At 44.3% G+C, this 16,608-nt stretch overlaps 1 protein-coding gene across 1 annotated transcript; it reads left to right on the top strand.

The window, feature by feature from the left end:
• The first annotated feature begins 3,620 nt into the window (after positions 1–3,620).
• On the top strand, positions 3,621–15,606 carry Tyms (thymidylate synthetase). The gene is made up of 7 exons (XM_057779009.1): positions 3,621–3,837; positions 5,104–5,177; positions 7,735–7,909; positions 12,336–12,437; positions 13,088–13,263; positions 14,244–14,315; positions 15,156–15,606. The coding sequence occupies exons 1-7, from the start codon at positions 3,645–3,647 to the stop codon at positions 15,291–15,293; spliced, it is 930 nt and encodes a 309-aa protein (XP_057634992.1). The 5' UTR covers positions 3,621–3,644; the 3' UTR covers positions 15,294–15,606.
• The last annotated feature ends 1,002 nt before the right edge of the window (positions 15,607–16,608 follow it).

Below are 16,608 nucleotides of genomic sequence, written 5' to 3'. Positions count from 1 at the left end.
CTTTATTAGTCAGGCTTGCCTGCTATAGTGATCCTTCTAATCTTGAGAGGTTTAGTGGGGCTTAACCCCAACATAAACCTCAATAGTGAACCTAGGTTCTGCTTTGTGTCTCATCTGGGCTCGTCTGCAGAACACTTGCTTGGGAACTTTCTGATTGTCTCTGCTGAAAAACAAGTTCCATGAAGACCAGGTCCTTGCCTGTCTTTTCTTTGTTGACGTAAATAAGCAAGGCATTGCGATAGAGATGTTTGTTAAATGAGTTCATGGATGCTTGTTTGGGGATCATTTATTCTGGCTTAACTTGTATTCCGTAGCCAGAAGGACCCTTTCCATCAAAACAAGGGCCTCAAAGAAGGTCATGGTGAAGGATTTTATTTCATGAGCGTCGGATACCCTACTCTTGGTTCTTAGTTCACCTTGATCAGCTGATCTTGGGTAGAAAAATAAGAGCAGACTCAACATAGAGAAAACTAGCACAAAAGTAACATGCAACTGGATAGTCTGGGATATGTTCTGCCTAGGATGCTGCTAGTGGCTAAAAAGTATGTGGGCACTTTTTGGTTGGAAAAAAATGTATATATTTGACTGGTTTTCTGAAGGCATACTGTCATCCTGCATTATGATAGACAGTCACATTCAGTCACATTCAAAGCCCCAGAAAAAGTTTCCTGAAGGAAATCCTACAGTTCCCTGACACCCATAACCTCAACCCACTCAGTCCCTCATCTCTGTACACCTAGAAGTGTTCTCCTCAAATGAATACCAGCCCATCTACTGTTTTCTCTGCTCAGATTTCTGACAGTGCACCCATGCCTTTCGAAACAATCATCAGAAAGTACATAGCACAACACTAGAAGAATTCAGCTACAGTACTGCTGCGGGAGGATGCTCTTGTACACTGTAAAGATTTATCACTTGTGTTGGTTTAATAAAATGCTGATTGACCAGTAGCCAGGCAGGAAGTATAGGTATGGCAACCAGACGAGGAGAATTCTGGGAAGAGGAAAGGCAGAGATGCAGTCACCAGCCAGACTCAGAGGAAGCAGGATGAGAATGTCATTCTGAGAAAAGGTGCCCAGCCATGTGACTAAACATAGATAAGAATTATGAGTTAATTTAAGTTGTGAAAGCAAGTTAGAAATAAGCCTGAGCAGTAGACCAAACAGCTTATAATTAATACAAGCCTCTGTGTGTTTATTTGGGACTGAATGGCTGTGGGACCAGGTGATACAGAAACTTTTATCTACACAGTCTTCAAATACGCCACATTTACGTGTTGTGTATTTTTAGCTGAAAGAAGTAGGGAGATTGCTCTCATTGTGTCCTACCTTTCACATAAAGCAGGCCTTACAAGAATTCTTTGGCCTACGTTTCCTGGAAATAGGACTATCACGGAAAGTCCTACCCTGTTAAGAGTCAACACAAACCTGAAAGGATAGGTGTTGCCAAGTCCCACCCCCTTCCCTACTGCCATGAGAGCAGACTCTTATCCTCAGTCATTGTCTACACAACTGCCCTCCACCCCTCAAATCCAAAACCAAAAAATTACAGTAAAGTAGGGAAGTCTTCCCTATAGGCATTGGGTGTTACCTGAAGATATTCTTAGCCTTTGGCATGAAGTCTCCTGTGTTATGCAAACATATTAATAAACTTATATTAGCCTTCTATTAACCTCTATTATACAGCTTTAGTCATGACGTTGTGATAGGTAAAGAAAATATATTTCTTTTTTCCCTCCTTCATAAAGGAGGATCTGACTTCCCAAAGGAAACACTAATGATCTGGAAGAACTGCATTGCACTAGTAAGAGTTTGGGTGGAGAAACAGTGGGGTGAAGAGTTGATGTAGGAAAAGCCAGACTAACATTGTGTTGAACTAAATAGATTTTCAACTTTCTGTTATCCTATAACTCAGTTCATTTCAGCTCACAATTATACAGCAAGAATACCAATTTCCCACTACTAAGCTTGTGAAATGTTTCCCATGGTACTTGTAGTTAAGCCAAAATGGCCAACCATTTCTATAAATTTCTTTGAAATTTGAATTTTTTTTACAAAACAAGACTACAAAGAAACATTTGACAGTATCTTAGATAACTAAATAAACAGGGCTACAAATAAAAGATGATTATGTAATATCTTATAGTACATATTCCATCATAAAATTTTTATCTCTATTACAATTATTTTATTTTATGCATATAGTGTTTTGCCTGCATGTATGTCTTTGTACTATGTGGGTGTCTGGTGCCCACAGAGGCCAGAAGAGGAATTAGACAGTTGTGAGTTGCTATGTGGGTGCTGGAAACTGAACCTGGGTCCCCTGGAAGAGCAGCCAGTGCTCTCAACTGCCGAGCCTGCTGTCCAGTCCAACAAAATAGACATTTTGAACTGGAGCTTTTGAGGCTGAGTTTTAGCAGGAAGACAGGAGAATGGCGCTGTCGGTTTCCTTCCACTGTGACCGTCAACTTAGGATGCTTTATTTTGGCTGAAGGTTTCAGAACATGGTTGCTTGTTTTAGTTGTCTTCTTGTCTTGGGAACAGCCCCTGACTCTGTCATACACACCATGCTATCATGTCTCTCTGGAGTGAAGTTAGACCCTGCTTGCCTCATAGCTGGGAGGAAGCAAAGAAAAACAGGGAGCAGTCAGGATCCCAGTGTTGCCTTCGAAAATGACTACTTCTGGTCACTGGACCCCACTTGGTCAGCAAGTCTTTTAACACACAGGCCTTTGGGGGGATTCTTACCCAATGTATACCATATGCAAAAATGACAAACATAAGATACAGGGAAAAACAAATACAGGCTTGGGCTGGGTTTATGGCTCAGGGGTGGTGCGAAAATGTGGGAAGTCTGGGTTCAGTGCTCAGCAGAAGAAAAAGTTGGTAGTGTTTAGTACGTTTCGGTAGAGCCCCAAGCCTATTCTTCATATTCCACCATTATTTTTAACAGTGTGCATCTTCGGGCTGGAGAGATGGCTCAGCAGTTAAGAGCATTGCCTGCTCTTCCAAAGGTTCTGAGTTCAATTCCCAGCAACCACATGGTGGCTCACAACCATCTGTAATGAAGTCTGGTGCCCTCTTCTGGCCTGGAGACACACACGCAGACAGAATATTGTATACATAATAATAATAAAAAAAAAATGTTCATCTTCTCATACCCAGGATGGCCTTGTACTTGATGTGAAACAAAGGATTGTCTTAGGCGCACGCCTTTAAGGGAGGCAGAGGCAGGTGGATCTCTGTGAGTTCGAGGCCAGCCTGGTCTACAAGAGCTAGTTCCAGGACAGGCTCCAAAGCTACAGAGAAACCCTGTCTCAATAAAAAAAATTAAAAAAAAAAAAAAAAAAGGATTGTCTTAAATTCCAGATCCTCTGGCCTCGACCTCCCACGAGCTGGGATTACTGGCCTGCGTCACCACGCCCTGAACCTCCTATAGGCTCTTAATGCAAAGACAGGATAAATCAAGAGAATTGGGAACTCCAGCGTGTGTTTGCTCTGCTAGCGCGTGGGCGGGGGTCTGACGATCGTGGCCAGTCAGAAGCTTCCCAGCAGGAAGGGGCGGGAGGCGCCAAACGTAGGGGGAAAGAGCGCGCGGAAGGTCCGGGTCTTTGGCGCCTACGACACCGCCTCTAACTGTCCGCAATGCCGGTCGCCGGCTCCGAGCTGAAGCTGCAGCCCGCTGCTCAGCAGCAGGGCGCGGAGGCACCGCGCCACGGGGAGCTGCAGTATCTGGGGCAGGTAGAGCACATTATGCGCTGCGGTTTCAAGAAGGAGGACCGCACGGGCACCGGCACCTTGTCGGTGTTCGGCATGCAGGCGAGATACAACCTGAGAGGTGACCGCGGCTAGTCCCCACTGTTATTCCGGGAGGGACTGCGGGAGGACGAGCGGCGGGCTGGGCGCGGAGGCGCGTGGCTGGCGGCCGCGGTTAGTCTGACCCGGGCTCAAAGAGTCCTGAGCTCTGCCTTCCCGCGCTAGAGCCTCAAGGTGATAGCTACTGCAGGTAAACCTGGTCCTTAAGGCCTCTTGTTCTTAACCCCCATTAGGTTCCAACTGGTCGTGCGTCTCCGAGGGTCAGAATAGAAGAAACCTATCCAAACCTTACCCTGAGGTCCCGACTTGTGCTCCTCCTCTTCCTTCCCCTGATCTCCTGCTCCCCTTTGCAACTGTTTTAAAAATTGGCGCGAAAATGGCTTAGGCAGTGTTTAAGCGGCACAGAAAAAAGAACCCAAGCCTGAGGCGGAAACTGTGGGGTTTCCCCAAACAGCCTTGGCTTTTATAGAGCAACTCAGAGGATGTGTAAGCCTACAGAGTGGCCCCAGGGAAGAAGTGCTCTTTTGGGGTTCCTGGCATCAGACGTCAAGCACAAGACTTTGAGTGAGGGTATACTTATCTCAAGCATGTTCTGGAGGTGGGAACTTGAGCAGCTACTGCATGGATTAACCCAGTGTGCAGGGCCTCTTAGAACAGTGAACTCTGATGCCCGGTTTTAGTCTCTTTCCTCTGCTGATACTGTAGACAAGTTATTCTGCTTCTCTAGTCTTCATCCAGTTTCCCATGTAGACGGTAAAGAGGAAAGTATTGCTCTCTGACAAACATATCCTCTGAGCCTTTCCTCTTTACCTTGTCTGTTGATTGAGCTCCTGCCCTTCCCCTTTGTTTCTCTTCTGTTTTGCCTTCGGGTTCCGAGGCATAAACATTTCTGTTTTCAGATGCTAGGTCAGTTTGCTCCCCAAATGTCTGAAAACTTTTTCAGTTTTTACCAGAGTGATATCGCTCTTCCTGGAGCGTGATGGACTTGGGTATTAGAGCCTTTAGGCTGTGTCTAGGCCACATTTTGGGTGTTGTTGTTAAACACCAGTGACAGTGATAGTGGCTCAGTAGTGGGTGAGGACTCTTTTGCCATATGGGTACCCCTGTGTCAATGCAGACCTGTGGTTTCACTGACTTAGCCCGAAGCTGGGTGGGAGTTCCCAGTTTTCCTGAAGCCACTCCAGGTGTGTATGTGTCCGCCCCCAGATCGTTTCCCTCCACAAAGAAAGCTGAATGATGGCTCACTGTATTTTACCACATTTTAACTGTGTTACAACCTGTTTTTCAGATGAATTTCCTCTGCTCACAACCAAACGAGTGTTCTGGAAGGGCGTTTTGGAGGAGTTGCTGTGGTTTATCAAGGTAAGGGTGCTGCTGCTTTTGGAAGCTGCCTGTCTTCACAATACAAGCCTTAGAAGTCAAACTGTGAGCCAGGTGGTGGTGACACAGGCCTTTAATCCCAGCACTCCGAGACAGAGGCAGGTGGATCTATGTAAGTTCGATGTCAGCTTGGTTTACAGAGCAAGTTCCAGGACAGGCTCCAAAACTACACAGAGAAACTCTGTCGTAAAAAAACAAGAAAAAGGCTGGGCGGTGGTGGCGCACGCCTTTAATCCCAGCACTCGGGAGGCAGAGGCAGGCGGATCTCTGTGAGTTCGAGACCAGCCTGGTCTACAAGAGCTAGTTCCAGGACAGGATCCAAAACCACAGAGAAACCCTGTCTCGAAAAACCAAAAAGAAAAAAGAAAAAAAAAAAGAGGAAGTAGTAGTGAAACCTGTAGCTCTCAGCCGTTCCCACTCCACTGGCTCACTTTCTAGTGTTCGCTTTAGATGCTTTTCTGTGTCCTCCCATCCTGCTTTCATCACTGAGCTGAGCACACTGGGAGAATCCTGCCCAGGCCTCTGGCACTTGCCATTCCCATCACCTAGTGCCTTTCCTTGCATATGGAGGATGGTTCTCTCCTCCTTGCAGTCCCACTTGACACCCTTGACCTTCATGTCACCTCTTTGTTTCTCTTTGTAGGGAAACATCATTTGCTGACCTAGATATCAGCCTTCAGCTTTCCCTCTTCTGGGTGGGAGATAAATAAGTGCAATGTCCTGTGAGTTCCCCAAGGTAGAAAATCTGCTTCTCCTCTTTCCTGTTGTATCTCAGGACTAAAATACAGCCAGCCACATGGTAGGTGCTCAGCACTATTGATGGCTGAATTGGTTGATACCAGGGTCAAGTAGGTACCTGGGTTATACTGGAGTGGCGTGGTGACAAATGGCAGGAGCCCCAAATTCCTGCTCTGTATCCTGGTCCAGAAAAAGTGAGGTTCTGTCCAGTGCTGGCTTAGAGTACTCCCGGAGAGAAGATGAGTTCTGGGCAATACTACAAGTTCAGCCCCTTCTTTAGAGTCCTTGGGATGCTGACTCAGTAGGCAAAGAGGGCCTGAGTTCATCCTGCCCCAGCTGTCACATAAAACATTCCGGGTGTGGGATGGAGAGATGACTCAGTGCTGAAGAGCATTTGTTGCTCGTGTTCAGGGTGGGGGTTAGGATTTAGTTCCTAGCACCCATTTAACACAGTTAGTGGCTAACAATCTGTAAGTCCAGTTCAAGCTATCTGACTCCCTCTTCTACTGTCCTTGGGTACTGTGTGCACACGGTGTACAGACACATGCAGGCAAAACACACATACACATAACACAGAAATGAAGCTTAAAGAATGCTGGGTGTGATTGTATGTGTCTGTAACCCCAGTGCTATAATGGGAAGGGAGACACAGGAGGATGTTGGTGATTGCTGGCCGCAAGTCTCGCCCAAATAAGCTCTAGCTTTACTCGGAGACCCTGTCTCAAGGGAAAGGATAGGAAGTAATAGAGTAGAACAGCCAGGATCCCCTCAGGCTTCCGTGGGCTTGGGTACCCACGCATACACATTTTCCAGATAGCCAGATATGACACATGAACAGACCGCACATGGAGCGTTGGACAAGTCCACTCGGAGTATCACACTTCAACCTGGAACATGTTTTATGAAGGAATTCAAAGCTGCAGATGAGGTAGAAATGTTTTAGGAACTTGGAGGTATTTAAAGAATTGAAGGGAAGGCTGGGCGGTGGTGGCACACGCCTTTAATCCCAGCACTCGGGAGGCAGAGGCAGGCGGATCTCTGTGAGTTCTAGGCCAGCCTGGTCTACAAGAGCTAGTGCCAGGACAGGCTCCAAAGCTACAGAGAAACCCTGTCTCGAAAAACTAAAAAAAAAAAAATTGAAGGGAAGGCTGGGGAGATGGCTCAGTGGGTGTAAAGCACTTGGCCCCACACAAATCTGATAGCCTGAGCTTGGATCCCTGGAGTCCTCCTAAAAAGCTCTTTGGGCTAGGCGCTGATGCCCACACCTTTAATCCCAGCACTTGGGAAGCAGAGGCAGATAGAGCTCAGTGAGTTCAAGGCCCGTCTTGTCTACAAAGCAAGTTCCAGGACAGCCACAGCCAGGAGTGTTACCCAGAGAAACCCTGTCTTGAGAAAACAAAAAAGCTCTATGTGGTAGTGCCATCTAATCTGGTACTTCTATGGGAGATGGAGACGGAAATCTACTGGAAGCTCACAAGCTAGCTAGCTTGGGGTAGGTATTATAGCAACAGGAACAAGAGAGACACCCAACTCAAATAAGGTAGAAGGTGAGAACCAGCTCCTGTGTGCAAGCACCATGGCATGCTTACATGTACGTATACATACACAAAGACTTTTGAAAATTGAAGAGAATAGAAGAAATGCCCTGAGGAAATTTTTAATAGGGTAAGACCATTCTCTACTCCCTCTGAAGCCTGGCCAGGACCAGCCTGCTTAAAGCTAGGCTGCACATGGTTAGTGTGCCATGGGTGGAGGATGAGTGACGCAGAGTCCTCCTGTGTGCCTATTCTCAATCTTTCAGGGATCCACAAATGCTAAAGAACTGTCCTCCAAAGGAGTGAGAATCTGGGATGCCAATGGGTCCCGAGATTTTCTGGACAGCCTGGGATTCTCTGCACGACAGGAAGGGGACCTGGGCCCAGTTTATGGTTTCCAGTGGAGACATTTTGGCGCAGACTACAAAGATATGGAATCAGGTGAGGTGATATTATTGCCTCAGGTTTTTTGGGTGTTCTTCCTCAAAGATCCATCTTAGATGTGGGAGATAAGTCCACATTGTGGGAGTTGGTAAGTAACTGATTTTTGAGAAGCTGTGCTGGGTAATGGTGGAGAAGACACAGCAAAATGTCACAAAGGCCAAATCATACTCTTGGTGCCTAGCATTACTGGGCATTATTGGATGCTTGGAACTTTCTCTACCTGTGTCATTGACCAGTGGTGGCAGATTTGGTCTGTCCTCTCCGTGTTAGGGTTTAGGATAGAAGGAGGTTCCTCCGGGATGAGGTGCAGGAGTTACCCATGATGAACATTTCCCTTTGCAACGCTGAAGCACTTGCAAACTTGTGTGTGGTGTGGTGTCTCTGTACTGTTCACCCTTCCCTTTCTGCTCTGTGGGGACAGAGGTTAAGAAAACTCCTCGTGTAGTGACTGGCGTCTCCTCTCTCTGGGTACTGTTTGAGTGTCGCAGAGACCAGCCTCCCTAGGCCAGGTTCTAAAGTTAATGTCTCACTAGTGTATGTATATGTATGCTCGTGTGTGCAGGAGAAATAAATTACTGGCTGAGCAGACACCAGCAGCCTGGACAGTATGCTTTTCTTTTCAAAGGTCTCTTCAGCTCCTTCTAGCCAGTGGGAAGAATTTGGGCCTCGTAGTGGTTTGAATAAGAATGCCCCCATGCTCAAGTAAGCATTTTGAATGCTTAGGAGTGGTGTGATTTGAAAGGATTAAGACTATGGCCTTGTTAAAGGAAGTGCCTCACTGGGGATGGGCTTTGAGGTTTTGGAAGCCAGTGCCTCTTATCCTGCTGCCTCTGTAGTTCTGGAAATAGAACTCTCAGCTGCTTCTCCAGCACCATGTCTGCCTGGATACTGCTATGCTTCTCACCATGATGACAATAGACTAAACCTCTGAAACTATAAGCAAGCCCCAAATACACCCTTTCTTTTATAAGTCATGGTCATGGTGTCTCTTCACAGTGATGGAATACTAAGACAGGCCTAGTGCCCAAATTCTTCAGTTGTGTTTGCCTGCAATCACGATGTTTTCACTGCTGGTGATGTTTGGAAGTTGTGGACATCTTTGTGGACTAGGAATGGGCAAATTGGTAAAAGGCAGAAGAGAAGAGGTTGCTGGGCTAGGAGTGTGATGTGACAGTGTCAGCGGGCATGGAGTTACTCGAGAAGTTCTGCGATGCTGCATGGAGTGTGAACGGCTCGGCAGCCAAAGTCCCTGCTTCCAAGCTTGGAGACCTGTGTTTGATCCTCAGGAACCCATGTGGTAGGAGAGAATCTGTTCCCACAGCTTCTTAGACTACACGTGCCATAGCATATGCCACACATAACAAAATAAAGGAATATAGTAAAAATGCAAAAATAGTTTTAATGGTAAATTTAATGTGTGTGCATACTTTATCTTATTATTTGGAGTCAGAATCTCACTATAAGAGCTTGGCTAGTCTGGAACTAATTATAGACAAGGCTGCCCTTGAACTGTCAGCCTCTGCCCTCCCCAAGGGCTGGGATTTGTCTTGGAGGTGTGAGCAGCTAGGTCTTCTGAGCCATAGCTGGCCTTCAACTCCTCATCCTCCTGTCTCTACCGGAATTATAGCAATGAGCCATCATGATCATTCACCTGACCATTTTTTGTTTGGTTGTTTTTGGTTATTTTGTTTGTTTTATTATGTTGTTTCTATGTGTAGCCCTGATGATCCTAGAACTCTCTGTAGACAAGCCTGGCCTCGAACTCACAGAGATCCTCCTGCTTCTGTCTCCTGAGTGCTGGGATTAAAGGCATAAACCACAACTCCTAGCTAATTGTCTTATTTTTATTTGTTTATTTATTCTGGTTTTTGAAGGCAGGGTTTCTCTGTATAATAGCCCTAGCTGTCCTGAAACTAGCTCTTGTAGATTTAAATGTTTTTTAATGCAGATAATTTTCCTGTTCTTTCTCCCTTTCTCCCCTACAGGAAATAATTACAATCCTTTCTGAAATTTATCAGATTTTTTTAACACTTATAGATTACAAAGTCACCACCACAGTCTAGCTGTAGAGCATTTCCTCAAGTCTTTAATATTGCCTTCTTGGAGCTGGGATTTTGGGAACCCCTCCCTCAGAGAACCAACTCTGCCAGAACACTGACTGACTAACCTTGGTAAAAATGCATCCAGAGGAGAGTCTATGGAGTTCTGGTCTTTGTTAATAAATCACCTCTCAGCTTCCACACCTCAACAGGGGACAGGGGATTAAAGGCCATGGACGAGAACTGGAAAAAGTGCAAGATCATAATCTTATGACAGTTTGCCTGGGAGTTGTAAGTCAGTGCTGTGCTTAGTGATAAATTGTCTTGTCCTTTTAGTGGAAGTGTGGGTAGGACAGTGCCTAAGCCCTAGAAAGTTCTTTATAGTTTGTCATTTGGCTGTCTATGACAAGCTGTCTTCAATTTTAAGATCCAGTGTCCTATGGGACAATAACAGATTGTGTTGGTGAAGTGTGACCATGGTGCTTGTTAGGTATAGAAACTATATCACATAGGAACGCAGGGAAAATCTTAAACTGCTGGGATTGGATCTTATTAGTATATTTTTTGTTACCATGCCAGAATATCTAAAGCTAACTAACTTTGAAGAAAAGAGGCTTATTTAGAGCAAAGGTTTCTTCAACTTTTTTCACTGTGACTTTTTTTTTGCCCAAGAAATTTTTTATGTAGCCCAAGGTATACAAGTACACAAACCAAATAGTTTTGTCATACATGTAATTTTAGCATTTATTAATAAATAACACTTATTATTTATTAACGATGAAAAGAAAGTTTACACATTAATGAGATGGGGTGTGCTTATCAGTTTTAACATAAAGAATGAAATCTTGTCGGAAAGTAGGTTGTAGGGCATTTTCAGAGTTTATTGACAGTTTGATTCCAGACTTGTCAGTGATGAGAGCTGTACACACAGAGCTGTAGTACAAAATGACAGAAGCACGTTTGCCATCTCAGAAACTGCCGGCATTTCTGTTTTCATTTCAAGCCAGAATTCATTGAATGATGTTTTTATGAAACCAAAGACCATTTGAAAACCAGAGATTCTACCGTAATAGAATCCAGAGACACGCTGATTTGGGCTGGTGAGAGCGCCCAGTGGCTGAAAGCATTCGCTACCCAAGGCTTAACAACTTGGGTCCACTCTCTAGAACGCTGAGTGCAATGAGAAAATTCCTGAAGGTTGTCCTCTGACCTCCCTATGTGCACTGGCATGTGCACGCCTACTCACACACATCAGAAACATACAGAAATAATACTAGTTTAAAAATTAAGAACAACCCTCCCATCCAACGAAACCAAAGATAGACTAATTTGAATATATGCCAAAGAATGAGAGTTAATATTAGCAGTCCTGCTTTTCCATAATTGGGTCATTACGATTCTACAAAAACAGCAAGCTGTATGTACAGTAAAATGCCACAGTTATCATATTCAGCTGTTTTAATACGAGCTGAAGTGTTTCAGGCGGCATTTGTTGGTGCTTCGTGTTATACCAGCGTGTCCAGTGTGAAGCGTGTCTGGATTCAGAACCGTGTCTGCAGTGAATGGCCACACGCCGTACTGGGAAGCTCTCAGCCACCTCTGCTCCTTTATACGTTTAAATTTGGATTAGTTTTTGCATGTTGTATGTTTAGTTTTTCACAGCCCCACATTCATTTACGCAGTAGATAAGGAAACTTAGATCTGTCTGAGTCCTGGTGGTTCAGTGCCCACATTTTGATGATAGTCACACCAGGTGACACAGTATTAGGTGTGAAAGGTGAGAAGTGTGTCTCCTTTGGTTCCTTGTGACGCCACCAGGATTCACGCATGGAACTCCACCCTGATGACTTTCTCATCCTAATCACCTCTTTTTAAGATTTATTTATTTATTACATATAGTGTTCTGCCTGCATGTATGCCTGCAGGCCAGAAGAGGGCACCAGATCTCATTACAGACTGATGTAAGCTACCATGTGATTGCCGGGAATTGAACTCAGGACCTCTGGAAGAGCAGCCAGTGTTCTTAACCACTGAGCCATCTCTTCAGCCCCCTGATCACCTCTTAAAGACTCTGTAATTGATTTAAATTTCTACCCAAAAATGAGAATTACGTTTCAACTCATGAACCTTTGAGTGACACATTCAAACCATAGCTAAACAGCAGTTAGCAACAGGGGCAGTATCAAGGGGAGGGAGTGACATTGTAACAAACTAAATATTGTGTAGAAAAGAACTTAGATTTTAGTGTAAGGACATTGAAATACTCAGAATTGCTGGGCATTAGAACTGGGGGGGCATTGAGTGCATGCTGTCAGGGTCCATCACACGAGAGGCTGTGACTGATGTGACGTAAATGCGCATGTGCTCTCTTGACAATTCTGCAGATTACTCAGGTCAAGGAGTAGACCAGCTGCAAAAAGTGATTGACACCATCAAAACCAGCCCTGATGACAGAAGAATCATCATCTGCGCCTGGAACCCAAAAGGTAGACAGCATCCCAGCCATCTTCCTTTGGCTAAACTGGCCAGTTAGCCAAAGGGAGCAAGGTGGCTGGAGGCGCTGCGGGTCACGGGAACTGTCTCCGGTCACGTGGTTGATCAACACAGTCACACTTTGCTCTGTTTCTACCTTCATTAGACCCACACGGTCTTTATGCATTTACATTAAAGGAGCATTAAATTGCCTGTAAAATGCACCTATGGTTTTATCTTTTTCATTTGGAGCACACAAAGTTTCGAGTGTTAACTTGAAAGTAGAGTATAAAATTAAACTCTACCAGGGTATAGTGAGTATCCAGGAAGGAACGTTTCATATTTCTAATAGATACTTAAACAGAAAGATGTGCTTCAGATTCCAGTTTCCTGTGGCTTTTGCAAAAAGAAGAATTTCCTTTTATTTGGTGCCATCAACAGCAGCCCAAATCCTTAATTTTAGCTCAGCTGGATGAGCATTGCTTCAGCATAAATGTACACTTGTAGAGGGGCTGGGAAAATGGTCTGACTTTGACAGAATGGGAAAGTGAGTTGTACGTATCTGGAACTTCATGGCTTCTTTCGTGGTTGGCTTGTTTTGTATTTTACCTTTTTTATAACTGTTCTCTAAAACCCCTCCTTCTTTTACCATTGACCCCCTCAGATCTTCCCCTGATGGCACTGCCTCCTTGCCATGCCCTCTGTCAATTCTATGTAGCGAATGGGGAGCTGTCTTGCCAGCTCTACCAGAGGTCGGGAGATATGGGCCTGGGCGTGCCCTTCAACATTGCCAGCTATGCCCTGCTCACCTACATGATTGCACACATCACAGGCCTAAAGGTGAGCTGCTTTCAGAAAACGTGGTTATAGCCAAAGTAATAAACTAACTCATAGCAGGGAATCCAGTCTGATTAGTATTAAAATTTTATGCATGCAAATAAGACGTGTACTGGGTCACCTTATAACCCTCCTTGGAGCTTTCTGGTACCTTGTTGCCTAAGGAAACATATAGGTAGCTTTTTTTGTTTTGTTTTTGAGACATGGTCTCATTCTCTAGTCCAGACTAGCCTTGGACCTACAGTGATCCTCCTGTCTCAGTGTCAGGAGTCTTGAGAACTTTCAGTGCGTATGAGAAAACTCCAAGAAAACAAGAGTCTTGTGACTTCAGTTTCCTCAATACACAGACTTGTTCATGGACTGTAGTTTCATATTCCTCCCAGGTGTAGCAGATAGGAGTGAGTTTATTTCAGCTGTTGTTATTCATGTGTCTTGATGGAAAAACATGTTTTTGCCATGTGTTTCTGGTCTTTGTGATTGTATAGTTTACTCACGGGACTCTTAACCCTCAGAGTATAAATAGTCTGATGCTCTGAATAAAGTTGACTTTTGCATAAGACTTTAGGCCCCCCTCTCCTGGGGTCACGATGCCAATTCTCAGCCTTCCAAGTACTGGGACTATGTGTGTAAGCTATCACGCACAACCTGAAAACCTAAAAAATTAACTTTTCTCAAAAACAGCACTGGAAAAGTTACTTTTGTGGAAAGCTTTGAACTATGTGCGTCCCCTGTAGAATGTACTATTGTGTGTGTACACCTGGGGTCCACATTTTCCACAGTGTGTGCGTAGACAAGAGCACAGTCTGTGTGAGTCCTTTGTCTTCTTCCGTGTGGCTTCCAGGAATCAATCTCAAGTTGTCAGGCTTGGCAAGGGCCGTTACCCATGGAGCCGTCTCACAGCCCTAGTCTGTTTTAACATGTGTTCTTAAAGAATTTACACGAAAATATTGACTCCTGTGTTCTCTCCTGTGGGTCATTTTTAGCCAGGGGATTTTGTCCACACCTTGGGAGATGCACATATTTACCTGAATCATATCGAGCCCCTGAAAATTCAGGTAAGAAATATACCTGTTACATTTCTTTTTGAGCTTGGTGCCTTCTCTTGACAAAAGATTGGGTGCAGGGCATCCTTTGAATCACAAGCACTCTGGTTGATGCTGTCTTATATTGAAGTACTCCAAATGCAGGGCTTTTAATAAGGGAGATAAGCAGGAATGAGGCCATCATCGGCCTTAGCAACCACAAGCACAGGACACTGTAAGGTACTAAGCATCAGTACCAGAGAGAAGAGCCAGGAGATATGCATATTAACTCATAATTTTACTTGAAGAGCTGAAAAATAAACGTTTGACTTTAGTTTTATGCTTAAGTACTAAACTTTAAAAAGTTGGTCTTTTTAAATTCCTTTCAAATTCCTATAATACAGCAGCCAGCAAATGAATTGAAATGGTAGTAAGTATATGAGTGTCAAATGTTTTGTGAACATTAAGGAAAAAAGTTAGACTCAGAAAAGTCAAGAATTGCATCCCTATGTTGAATGTATTTCTCAGGAGTTATCTGGTGGCTTCAGCCTGTAATCACAGCTACTTAGGCTGGAGCAGGAGCATTCCAAGTTCAAGGCTTGCCTGGGCTACAGAGTGGGTTCAACGTAAGCCTAGATACCTTGACTAAGACCCTGTCTCAGAATGAAAAGGTAAACAAAGCTGGACCATAGCTGATGGTAGATTACTAATGTAGCTCTCCTGACGCCTTAGGCGCAATCCCTAATCTTGCAGAAAGAAAAAACAATACTGTATTGCACTGTTGTAAAGAAGTACGTTGTGATAAAATACTGTGTTGTTTCGAAAGGAGACACGGGAACAGATATAAAGTAAAACCATGATTTTTATTTTTAGCTTCAGCGAGAGCCAAGACCTTTCCCAAAGCTCAAAATTCTTCGAAAAGTTGAGACAATTGATGATTTCAGAGTTGAAGACTTTCAGATTGAAGGTTATGATCCACATCCAGCCATTAAAATGGAAATGGCCGTTTAGAGCTTTTTCAAAGCTGCTGTGAACGTCACCAGACTTTAGGGTTTGAGCCTGATGCCCAAGGTAAAATACAGTTTCTCTCTAAAGGGAAATAAACTAAATCGAAACTCTGACAGTGATCTGTCTATCTGTAAGTACCTCAATGTCTGAATGCATTGCTGGCATTTAGACGGCCTTTCCTTTAGTGTTCACTGAGGTACATAAGAAAACTAAGATTATATACTAGGCACAAACAACCAGACATTTCTGTATGTCTATATGAAGAAGGCTGGTAGATTCCTCTAAACTTGAACTATGTTACATGTTTACTTATAAATATTTTATATGCTGTAGTAATAAAGAACTGTTTTGCATTTGTCAGTTGAAACCTTTAAAATTAGTTTTTATTGTGTGTGTGTTTGTGTGTGTGTGCTTGTGCATTTATGTCGGAGCACAATTTGAGTAAGTTTGGTTAGACTTGGTGACAAGCTCAAGTTTCTGACTAAAATAGATTGACCCAAAACCCCTGAGCCTTCCTACACTTGTTGTTGGGACAGGGTCTCATGTATCCCAGACCTCAAAAACACTCTGCAGCTGAGGATGACCTTATTCCTCATCCTCTTGATTCTGCCTCCTGGTTGCTGGGATTGTAGGCATGGATTGGAGTTTGAACCCAGAATTTCATGTATGCTAGGCAAGTTTCCACCAAGTTAGCCACATCCCCAGCCCTCTTGGTTTTTGTTTGTTTGTTTGTTTGGTCTTATTCTACCTTGGCTGGCCTGGAACTCGCTGCGTAGCCTAGGCCTGCTAGGTAAATTCTATTTAGTAAGATAGATTAAAATTTTTCCTCCCACTTGTCCACAGTGTACTTCAGTATGTTACATTTTATATGTAAATATAATGGCCAGTTCAGATTGTTAGGATCTGCAGTTGCTCAGAGATTCACCAGACTGTCTTAGTTTTGGTTTGTATTGCTATGAAGAGAAACCATGACAGTGGCAACTCTTATAAAGGAAAGGGAGTAGCTTGCTTATAGTTCAGAGGTCAGTCCATTATCATCATGGTGGGACATGGTGGCATGCAGGTAAACATGGTGCTGTACCTGTAGCTGAGAGTCCTACATCTTGCAGGCCACAGGAAGTGGTCTGTGACACCAGGAGTAGTTTGAGCATAGGAGACCTCAAAGCCTGCACCCAAGTGACACGCTTCCTCCAGCAAAGCCACACCCATTAGGGTCGCTCCTTTGGGGGCTGTTTTCTTTCAAACCACTGCAGTGACCATGAATGAATAATAAGATGCTTTTAATTTCTGGGACCAGGTCTGCACCTGAGAGTGCTCC

Source organism: Chionomys nivalis, chromosome 8 (assembly GCF_950005125.1).
Source record: "Chionomys nivalis chromosome 8, mChiNiv1.1, whole genome shotgun sequence".
Lineage (NCBI taxonomy): Eukaryota > Metazoa > Chordata > Mammalia > Rodentia > Cricetidae > Chionomys > Chionomys nivalis.
This window is presented reverse-complemented; position numbering and strand designations above follow the sequence as displayed.